Raw genomic sequence first — 12344 nt, 5'->3', positions numbered from 1 at the left:
ACTGAATAGAATTGATGAGAAGGAGAATTTGTGGCACAACTTGACTAGAAGAAGGGATCGGTGGGTAGGACATTTTATGAAGCATCTAGGGATCACCAATTTAGTGTTGGAGGGCAGTGTGGAGGGTAAAAATTGTAGAGAGAGACCAAAAGGTGAATACACTAAGCAGATTCAGAAGGATGTAGGTTGCAGTAGGTACTTGGAGATGAAGAACCTTGCACAGGATAGAGTAGCATGGAGAGCTGCATCAAACCAGTCTCTGGACTGAAGACAACAACAACAACCACACATAGACTATTAAATACGGTACTGAAATTATTTTCTTGATTGCAATGCTTTTAGATTTCAACAGAATATTTGTTCATAGCTAGGTGACAATGTTGTACCTTGGAACACGTTTTCACACTTCGCAAAAGTTTAATGTTCTGGAATAATTTTTGAAATTTCAGAAAAAGACTGCATCCCATAAGAAGTGAGTGTCATTTGTACTTTGGAACACGTTTTCACACTTGGCAAAAGTTTAATGTTCTGCAATAATTTTTGAAATTTCAGAAAAAGACTGCATCCCATAAGAAGTGAGTGTCATTTAAAAATGAAATTAGAAAAGTATTAAACTTGTATTGGAATGGTAGAGGCAAAATTCTGAAAAGTGTACCAAAGTACAAAACTCTCCACTGTCTACAACTCCGCTGTCTTCTATACCAATGTACTAAGCCTTTTCTCAGTAGTTCAAGTTGTCAGTCATTTCTCGGGTCCTCTTGGTACATTGCTTATGCCTTTGCAACCCCTATGTAATTTGGTCATTTGTAACAACTTTTCCTCCCAACAAATGACTCAGCTTGTACTTTCAACAGGTTATTCACAAATGCTAACACATCTTCTCGTGCCTTGCTCAAAAATACCAACTAGGCTAGCAGCACTAGCATCCAGGATGGGTAGTGATAAACTGAACGAGGGTCTGCTCTTCTTCAAAGCATATAACTGCCTGTTGAAGTCTATATTAATTGCCTTCATTTGAGCTACTCATTCTAGTAAAGTTTGAGTCACTTCCTGAGTGCTAACCATCTGTGCCTTTGATTCACTCAGTTGTAATGCCTTTGTCAATGCACCAGGACAAAACATGGTAGGACAGACACAGGGAGACAATGAAACTTAGCGCTACTGTAACAGTTCCTTAACACTACCCCATTTATACACTCAAGTGCCAGCTCTATGCTCTCTTTGCACTCCTGCCCTAAAGCCCAAACCTTGTACACCTAAAGCATGTAACAAGTGTAGATGAGCACATGGGGCATTATGCCTCAGAAAATTAAAAATCGTACATCCACCTGTACAAGTATAGGCATGTGTCTCCCTTGTACTTCTCTTGAACTCCCTCAATTCTCTTCCTGCACCAAATTTTGCAAACTTCTTTGTAAAACCAGCCTGCCAGTTTGTACTTCTCTTGAACTCCCTCAATTCTCTTCCTGCACCAAATTTTACAAACTTCTTTGTAAAACCAGCCTGCCAGTTTGTACTTCTCCTGAACTCCCTCAATTCTCTTCCTGCACCAAATTTTACAAACTTCTTTGCAAAACCAGCCTGCCAGTTTGATTGGCTCAACATTGTACAGTGTTTGAAGAGAGAACAACCAGAGAAAATACATTTTGTTTCACCTCACCACATTGCTCCAATGACACTATATGCTTATCTACGGCTTTCTTCAATGTCACTGCTCACTTCTGACACTAGTTATTATAGCCCCAGTATTGTCTGAGACGAATGCCCAGATGATGTCTCAGAATGATAGGCCAGACAGTAAGGCATGAGGAACGAGTTTTGTAGCTGTTGTGGAATCATAAACTCAGTTGCAATAACAACATAGTTTATTCAGGAGAATACATACATGGTATCTTGATAGGAAGCTTTGACTCCAGGCAGCAGTGTTCCACAGCAGGGCACCCGGGTGTATGCCTGAGATGCGTCAAGTGTGGATCCAAGTGCAGCAGAATGCTGATGCAGTGGTGCTGCATGTGCTGGCACATGCCTGTTGATGTCAGATTTGTAACAACAGCATGCTCATGTGTAGATCAGTCACACCATTAGGCATGAATTGGAGTGACCAGCCATCAGCTCATAGTAAGTCAGGTGTGAGACTCCCTAGTGATGTCAAGGAGTCAGTTGATGGCAGCCCACAGAAGGCTGTAGCTAGAAGGTGCCAATTAAAATTCTGGTGGTGTGGCCCACAGACCAATGGTTAGCAGAGGCAGTGACCCATTATAGATGAGACTGGATGATCATAGTTTTCAGCCTAGGCAGCAGCCAACAACAGATAATCTTAGACTTGGAGGGGCAGTATTTATACTTACTTGACTGCATTCTACTATGATGAGCTGTCACTTCTCAACATGTAGATTGGCCAAGACAGCACAGCATGAGGTAACCTGGTGCTCAACTGCACCAGGTTGGTGGTGTATGTCATGTCACATCAGCACTTTTCCTGCCCACATGTCAGAATTTTACTGACAGCCACAGGTTGTGAAGCCTGTTAGAGAATGTGTCAGTGTTTCATTTTTGATACTTGATGGATAGTGTGAATAGCAATCTTTGACTGTTTGCTGATGACGCTGTACTGTACGAGAAAGTGTTGACAATGAGTGATTCTAGAATCATATGGGATGACTTAAGACAGAATATTTATTTGGTGTGATGAAAAGCAGCTGCTCTAAATGTACAAAAACATTAAGTTGATGCAGCTGAGTAAAAAAAAGTCCTTTAACGTTCAAATGTTGCATTAGCTTGACAGTCACATTAAATATGTAGATGCAATGCTGCAAAGCTATATAAAATGGAAGGAGCATGTAAGGTCTGTAGCAGGGAAGGTGAATGGTCGATTTCATTTTATTGGGAGATTTCTACAAAAATGTAGGTCATCCATAAAGGAGACAGCATACAGAATACTGACATGGCACACTCTTAAGCACTGCTTCAGTGTTTGGGCTCCATGCCAGTTGGAATTAAAGAAAGACATCAAAGTAATTCAGAGGTGTGCTGCTCAGTTTGTTACCAGTAGGTTCAGTCAACATGAGTATTATGGAGGTGCTTCATGAACTAAAATGGAAATCCCTGGAGGGAACAGAACATTTATTTCACAAAAAAAACATTTGAGAAAATTTAGAGCACTGGCATTTGTGGCTGACAATTCCACTACCATCGACATACATTCTGCATAAGGGTCACAAAGATTAGGTAAGGGAAAATAGGGCCTGTACAAAGGCATAAAGACAGTCATTATTCCTTCATTTTATTTGCAAGTGTAACAGCGAAGGGAATGACCAGTAGTTGTGCAGGGTGCCCTCCACAATCAATTGTATGTTGGCTTGCAAAATAGGTTTGAAAGGAGGGTCATTTACCCTAACAGGCTGCTGCTGGACCATGCCAAGTGGCCATAGCTCAGAATGACCGACATTTCATTCCTAAAGTCACAGTAAAATGTACACCTACGTCAGCAGTGCGGCAGCATTAAGTGCAGGTTGCACTGACAGCATTCGTACCTTTATGTTGGCTTCCGTTGTAATATATATATATATATATATATATATATATATATATATATATATATATATATATATATATATATATATATGACCATGTAAACATCATTGCTGGCTCTTGTGTGGCAAAATGTACTTTTGAATGAGATCATGTTTGACCTGTTTTGCAGTTATAGTCATCTGCTTGTCAACCATTATTGTGGTCTGTGCAGCCTGACAGCCTGTGCTGTTGCAGACAGATGCCAAGTATAATAGTTTGCAAAGTGATTGAATACAAAACATTGTCTTGACCAGTAAGTATGGAAAACTATCTGAAAAACCATTTCATCATATTTCAGTAGGATAAAACCAAATAATGTACAGTACTTCTTTGAAGACATGGTGCAACACAGCTTCCCTGGCCTGCATGTTTGCTTGGCATGCTACCACCCATTGGAATTGTAAGGTTATGTGTTTGCTTAGCAATGTGTTTGTCACTGTCAACCAGTAACCTGTGTTGTTCATTTGTAGGCTTACAAACCCTCTTCGATTTGCAGCACTTTGGGAACTAACACAATACTACTACAGTCTCAGGATCAGATATTGTGTACAGTTAAATATTTCAAATCATCGGTATACTGTCATGTACCTAGTCTGGGATATACAGTCTATTGCAGTTACATGCATCGATCGTGATGTAATTTTTGCAGGTCTTGATTAAAATCTACCTATATCTATTTTTTGGCGCTCATCAGTATATTCTCAACTGCCATGGTTGTACAGGGCTACTATAAATGATTCATTCATTTCTAAGTACTATATTTTCCAAAGTATTACATGTAGAAATATGAATGATGCATGAACAGTACCACAAACACCAAGTTTGAATTGTGTCCACCAGTTGCCATTATGAGTGCAGTGCCTTGACAAAATGGTGATAAAGCAAGATAAGGGTTTTGTGTGTTGTAATATATGAGATGTTTATCTGTTGCAATAGTGCATTCAGGAGGAAATATGGAAAGAATTGCCATGTGAACAGAACATTGTTTATTGGTATTGACAATTTAGGGATACTGGCTATATCTGTAAACAGAAAAAATATTTGTTAACCAAGTGTCTAGATGCCACCATGGACAGGGTGAGGGAAAGTTTCACACACAGACCAAAAAAATAATCAACAGTTTGTGGAAGCCATGCACTTGGAATACTGAATCACACTGTAGAAGTTTTGTAATGGTGTTTACATTTCAAACTGTACCATCTGCACCTCATGCAATAATTAAACTGAAAGATATGGCTGGTGCCTTCAGTTTTTCATCACAATGCGGGAAGCACGTGAGGATAAACATTTTGCTTCCAAGATGATATTATTTGAGGAGGAATCAACCTTACATTTTTCTGGAAAGGTTATCAGCACAATGTGAGAGTATGGGGCACTGAAAATCCTCATGAAATTGTGATGCATGAATGGAATTCACCAAGGGTTGGTATATTCTGTGTGGTATCACAGACAAAGCTGTATGGGCTGTTTTTCTTTTGTGAGAAGACTGTGACAGTTACCTCCTGGTATGTTGCAGTTGTGGTTGTCTCCAAATGACTGCTGCTTCCACGAATTTCATCTTCCAACAAGATGAGGCACCTCCTCATTGGAGCATTGATGTTTGTGGCTCCCTAAACAACAAATGTCCACATCACTGTGTTGGCTGTGGTGGTGAAGATGATGCGGCTGTGTTCCCTTGGTTCCAGGTTGCCTGACCTAACGTCATGTGACTTTTTTCTTTTGCAGTACATTAAGGACCATGTTTACATAGCCCCACTGCCAAGATCATCAGTGCTGCTGTGATGAACCATTTACAGGATGTTGTTACATGTGGTATGACAAAATTTGGACATGTGTTGTTTGACCAAAGGACTTATGTTGGGAATTTCTAGAGTGGAAAATGCAAACTTGATGAGTTTACAGTTCTATTCATGACAGTTAGATTTCTACATGCAATACACTGGAATATATCAATTAATTCACAGTAGCCCTGTGCTCATCTTTTGATGATTTGGTCCAGGACTGCAAGTTACATCTTCATAGGATGTTTAAAATAATTGAAAAACAAACAAAAACTTCTCTTGACTTTTTTTTAACCAAACTTTTCTTTCCTGATGATGTGGTCCATTCAGAAATTCATTATGGATTGTAACTTGTTTAGTCTCAGACCAGGAAGCATTAAGAAAAAAATGTTCAAGCTTCTCATAACTTAAATATTGTAGTCTACTTTGGCTTACCAGTGTTACAGCATATCCCTCTAAAAGTCTATTGACAAATTTAATTTTCTGGATCCTATCATGTCAGGTACACAGTTGCCTCTTGACTAATAAATAAAATATACTGAGTGGTATTACCAGGTGCCAAAAAAACATTTCACCGCTGCACTGCCTCAATAACGTTACTGTGAAAAAGTCTCATAAAATCTATTTCCTGCAGGTTCTTTGATATCAGCATTTGCCAGTTGTCAGTTGCTTTCAGATTCTGTTCTATTTAATGTATTAATTTTTGTCCCACAGAGTCACTCGTGGTCTCAACTTAAGTACATCACCCAGTTGGGATGTGTACTGGCACTGGTTAGCATTATGTGACTGAATACATCTCTAGTGATGAGAGTTTTGGTTTGTGGTCTTTGACTCAATGAGAGCTTGAGTTCCTTTTAAAAATACATCTCTAGTGATGAGAGTTTTGGTTTGTGGTCTTTGACTCAATGAGAGCTTGAGTTCCTTTTAATTTATGTTCACTATTGAGCTGTTCAGAAGAGAATTCCTTTCTCACAGCATCAATATTAGCTTTCAGACACGTTTTTACCTCAGCCATGCTGTTCTCTAACCTTTCCACTTTTATTGCTTAACTATCAACTTTCTCACAAATCTCTACCCTCAAATTTGCATTTCAAAAAGCAATTTCTTCTTTTCTGTTTTCTTGATCATACATCTGTTCCTCCAGCTTGATGTGTCTGGCAGACCTTCATTACCAGTTTGTAATTAATTGAGGGAGGCTGTAATCTGAATTAAGGCACCAGGAAGGCTTGCTGGTGTTGCATGAACAATAGTACATTGGCCACTTAAACTTACACCACAAAGTGCCTGTTCTCCACTAGCCTCAGATTGACTTTTAATTCCATGTTAGCCATTTTCCAATGACAGAATAATTCACTTTCAAACAAACAAACAAATATTTCTTATCCTGTCATGTCCGGGATGAAAAATTTTGTTGTCATCTTTCAGATATCAGTGTCCAAACATTTTATTCAGGCAGGTTTCATTCTTCTTTATGCGCACTACTTTGTATTGTGGGAGTTGTTCTTTGTGTGGGGGTGACATGTCGCAGAAAATAATGACTGCTGAAGCCACCTAGCAACATACCTCTGTCAGGCAGGCTGCAGCAAGCACAGCCACTGTGACTTAGTTGCATGGCCCATCAAGACATTTTCAGTTCAGTCCACAGAGTGCCTTCACCTACACCGATCATGGGAACAGATGGGGCACACAACTGCGACAGTGGTCTCTCCTGCTGTCGACCTTCTACTGCATCCACTGTGTCTTGTGTGGCCAATTGAATGCAAATATACTTGTGCCATGCGAGTATTTAGGACTTTGTCAGCCCCAGTCCAGGTAGTTCTGTTACAGCCAGTTAACTGATGTCTTCGTGTACAGACCCATCACTTCTTCCAGCTGCACACCACCGTCATCTCCAGTGGACAGCACTAAGTTTGGCAATGTGCTCATGGGAACTGTTGGTATCACATGTTACTGTCAGACTCTTCTGACGAGATTGAAGGGACTTGAAATTATACGTGGTTTGTCAGAGATTTCCGAGTGTTTAGTCAAGTGGGAGGGCTGTATCATATCATAAAGAATATTCGGGTATTCCAGTAAGAGAATGATTGTGTTGTTAAGCATTCAGTAAACTGTAGGTTTATTCTAAGATTTTTGTCCAGGTTACTGACATTTTTGCACTTTGTCTATGTTGAGCTTCAGTTTTGATCAGAGGAAGCCATTTGTGTTAAGTTTAGGAAAATATTAATAAATAGAGGTGGAACTTATGTTTTTTTGTGGGAGTATTCCAAACCTAGAACACTTCAGGGACAGGGGGATAAAAAAAGAAAAAGAAACCGCTCAAAATTACTTTAGATGAATCCCAGATCAAGAGTCCCTAGTTAAGGTCTACCTGTTTAGCGTATAATCTAGCCCCATTTAGTAGTTTCTCAGATCCACAATTACATACTTATTGTGTGGTCATAGTTTTCTCTAGTGCTGCAGAACTGTGGCTTTATTTTAAGTTTGAGATGATACTAAGTATTTAAATGCAAACAAAAATTTTGTGTAATGTTTGTTTGTTACTTTTTTCCTCCAGCCCAAATTAAGATGCGTATTTGCTCCACTTGAGTATGGCCATCCTCAGTGGTGGCAACATACTGTTTACCAGATTCAAATGAACACAGTATCACCTGTAGCTATCAAACCAAACCATAATCTGTTGCTCCCATCACTGTGCTACCAACTGCCAAAATTAACTGTTGCTGGAAATTAACTGTTACTATTTTGCTTTCTGATGTCATTCTAATGAGATGAGCCAAGTCCTGCATCAGAATTACTTTTAGATCATATTGTCACTTTCAAAATTTCAAATGACACTGTATGTTAATTGTAAGGAAGATTCATTGTAGCAAAATAAAAAATGAAGACACATGGATTCTGTTCACATACAAATCATGTTTTAACTCACTGACTGAACTGGATATACACGTAGACAGAACGGCTGCAAAAATTGCTAAAAAAAGTCAAAATAAAAACGAAACAAGATGTGACTGATATGCATATCAAGGAATTGTATTTAATGTGTCGAATACATATATGGAATTATATTCTGCTGTAGCAATTTTATCATTGTTTTAAGTAATTTCTATAGAAAATTGTTCTCTAGGTGGAACAAAAAGGTGCAAGATATTTCTACCTTATGCTTTGTCTATAGTACCTCAATTGCTCCAGAATGCTTTTTAAACCAAGTGTCAAAAAGTAAGCTGATTAATGCTCTTCTATGAAGCTGTGTGAGAGTTGGTCATACAAGCTACTCCTCATAAAACCTGTTACGGCACTGGAAATAAAACATGATTCTGATTTCAATAAATGTTAGTAATGTTGTGGATTATTTCTAAAAAAATAAACTCAATATGAAAACTTGAATCACAAGATGAAAGCAGATAAAGTAAATGTAGATCGAAAGATTGCTATGAAAAGAGAGAACATTTCACTCAGTTTTATAGCTGTAACTTACTTCTGAACAAACTTTTACTGTGCAAAAATGTAGGCTACTTGAACAAAAGCCTTCTGCTTGAAGCAATCAATTAGATATAGATCAAGTATTTGGAAGCAGTCTTATACTGACACAAAGAATGGATAATTCGACAGACTTTCATTACATAGTTTACTTAAATTCAAAGGGAAAACGTAAGCTGTTATCAGTAATTGCATGTGTTGTAGCTGTTAGGGGCTATTAGTACTTGTACAATCACTTAAAATTCTGCACAATATATGGCTAACAGCCCCCCCCTCTCTCTCCCTCTCTCATGATAGTAACATATGGACACACACACACACACACACACACACACACACACACACCTCTCTTCTACAAAACATTGCTTTATCAGAATGAAAAAATTAATTTATTCATTTGTAGGTATTTTTGAGTGTGTAATCTGGTTTTGCTTACAGAATTTCTGAAGAAGGCTTATTTTAATTTCTAAAAACATAAGTGCTCTACACTTCACAGGGCACAGTGAGAGTACCGGCACCAGTTCAATATGCTCACAAGTTGGCATTCTTGGTAGGACAATCTCTCCACACTCGACCAAGCAATGCATTAGAGGATTTTCTGTATTTCCTGTAGAGAATTTGGTATTTTGATGGGAATCTTGATAGTGAGTATGACTGTGAGTATTTTATAGTTTCATATGTTTTAACACAGCTGATCCATTTGTGGGAGATTGTTCCATATATTGTACTGTCCATAAGTAAAGTGAGACATTAGATTGTGTTATTTGTTATCTTATATTTGTACGTTTATACTTTTCACCAAAACTACATTATATTTAAGCACATAAAAGCACTAAGCTACTTTTTGCATAATCCAAAGTAAAAATTATTTATACATTGCTAAAACAGTAAACGAGTTCAGTGACAGTGTAGAACACTCAACATTGTGTGTATGGCAAAATTGTTGTGCAGTCGAATTGTGATTGGTCTTTCTCTGATTTATGGATTGTGTATCAAATTTAAGTTTTCTGTGTCAGTAATTGTATACTACATAATTGTGTTATGTAGTTGTGTGCTTCTGTTGTGAAGATGACTGTGGAAATGCAGGAGAGTATGGAACTTGGCTGCTGGCAAATATATATCTTCTTCCAAATCATGGTAAATGCATACCTCACATTAATATTTTTCTCCTGTTGAAATAATGGCATCAGTAATCTCTTATGTTCCATCTCTATAAACATTGTAGACAGGCATCATAGGTATGTGTATACAAACGGTGATCTAAGAAGTATAGAAACCTTTGCTTATATATTTCCAATGCATGACCACAAAATATTGTTGCATTTTGGTGAACAGTGACCATACTCACTAGGGAATCGCTTTAGAACAGGGCTCTACCATAGCTGAATCATGGACTGGGGGAGTGAGTGTTATGAATATGTTAAGTGACTTGGGGCGGTACTCATTAAAACAAATGTGCTTTTCAAGTGTCTAGATATTTTCATGAAATTTCAGCCACCAACTCTCTTCTCCTAATGCCAGAATATTTTGTTGACTCCCACCTATATAAGGAAATGGTAATAAAATTAGATAAATAACAACTCACCTGGAACGATTTAGGGATTCATGTTACCCACATGCTCTGTGAGAGTGCAACAGCCAAGAAATAATTTGAAAGTGGCTCTATGAATTCGAGGAAGAAGTCTCTGAGAACATGCATGTGGAACTCAGCATTGTATGGTGGTGAATCACAGGCTGTGGAATACTGGGAAAAGAAGAGAAAGTGCCTTGAGATGTATTGCTATACAGGGATGTTGAAAATTAGGTGGACTCATAAGATAAGAAATGAAAGGGGTCTCCACAGAATTAGCAAAGAAAGGAACTTGGAGATCGCCAACTAGAAGAAGGGTGAGAATGATAGGACATGTGGTAAAACATCAGGGGATAACCTCCATGGTACTATTGGGAGTTAGAGAAGGTAAATACTGTAGAGGAAGACTGAATGGAGTCTGTATCCATCAAACATTTGAGGATGTAGGGTGCAAGTGATCATTGTGAGCTGAACAGATTGACACAAGAGAGTTCATGGGTAAACATTTCTCATCTGGGAAGCAGATTCAATCATATTATGTCATATCTCGAAAATTATTGAACTCAGTGAAGTAGATTCCTCCCCCTTGATTATCAAAATATCTTGCTCAGTAGTGGGTGTGTCCAAAGCTTTGGAAAATTGCATTACATTTTTTCAACATTCAATTCTTACAACTATGAAGTTACAGATCTGTTGTCTGTAAAAACGTTGAATTTGACATATGGAATAAATCTGTATAGCATCTCCTGTGTGCTCCTCTTTCATTTAGTGTCATCAAACCTCATAATGCATTCAAAATTAGATACTACACAGAGCAACATAGTGGTGACCAACAATGCTAGACTCCCACTGGTGTATGGATTGTGTGTGTAGTCCATCAGGCTATCTGTCAAATGCCAACTACTTTAAACCAGATTATAACTCTACACATCAACTTTCAAAGTTATAATCTTCATTTAAATAGTTAAAATCATTTCTTAATTTCTAATTGGTATTAGAATGAACAAGTACACAAGAGTGCTAAATTCCTCCTACATTGCTGGAAGGTACTTTGAAATTTTAATTCCCCCCCCCCCCCCTTCCCCTTCCCCTCTCAAAGTATCTTACGTCAACCAGTGCTCATACAGACACATAACTTTAACGTTTTTGCATTCTTACAGAAAAATTTTTCTATTATTCAAACAATCAGCAATTAGACCATTTGATGTTGTATAATACATGCCATATCAGTACTTATAAATTTACTGCACTTTTCCTCTGGAAGGCATTTTAGTCTTTGGTTTTTGTGACCTTGAGTGATTTTTCATTTCAGTTATGCAGTATCAGCTTTCCCTACTTTGTAAGATCTGATAAGTCTGATAAACATCTTAGAGCCAAACCTATTTAAGGGCAGTCCCCAGACATTTGTGACTAAAAAGGTCATCAGGATCTATGAATACTGATCCTAACTTATTACAATGTTCTCCAGTATTACAAATTATCCTCTTTGTATGCTTTCCACATATTGACTTTGTGTACATTAACAGTATGCCACTACGTACAAGTCTAGATATAAGTTTATGGCAGTTTGGATTATATTTCCTGTTTCTGTGACAGTATCTTGCTCCTTATTGTTACAAAGAGGATTTGCCCAAACTGAACCTTTCCATATAGTGATTCAAATGGCTCTGAGCACTATGGGAAAGACTGAAGCCATAGTGGCAAGCAATAAGAACATTTTGTAAAGTAGATAAACTGACATCTTGCAAAAGTCTTTTTATAGGTCTTGCAGTTATTTACTAGTCATGTCTGAGTACATTTATTCCTTAATGATTTTTGCTGCTTATAATGGAAACTAGTTTCATATCAGATGTGATATGCACAGTCATAATACAAGACACAAAAGTAATTTTCATGTAGGCTTTGTTCATTGTTCAGAATAAAGTTACGTACTGTGGTGGTAA

At 37.9% G+C, this 12344-nt stretch overlaps 1 protein-coding gene across 1 annotated transcript in view; it reads left to right on the top strand.

The window, feature by feature from the left end:
- LOC126459299 (piwi-like protein Siwi) overlaps window positions 1–12344 on the top strand; it is a 270625-nt gene that overhangs the window by 241353 nt on the left and 16928 nt on the right. The window contains exon 14 of the mRNA XM_050095855.1: window positions 9328–9487. Within this exon, the coding sequence (XP_049951812.1) occupies window positions 9328–9444 (117 nt within the window). The 3' untranslated portion in view covers window positions 9445–9487. The remainder of the gene's footprint in view (window positions 1–9327; window positions 9488–12344) is intronic.

This window comes from Schistocerca serialis, chromosome 1, assembly GCF_023864345.2.
Source record: "Schistocerca serialis cubense isolate TAMUIC-IGC-003099 chromosome 1, iqSchSeri2.2, whole genome shotgun sequence".
In the NCBI taxonomy this organism is placed as follows: Eukaryota; Metazoa; Arthropoda; class Insecta; order Orthoptera; family Acrididae; genus Schistocerca; species Schistocerca serialis.
The sequence above is the reverse complement of the archived record's forward strand: the minus strand, read 5'-3'. Positions and strand labels throughout refer to the sequence as shown.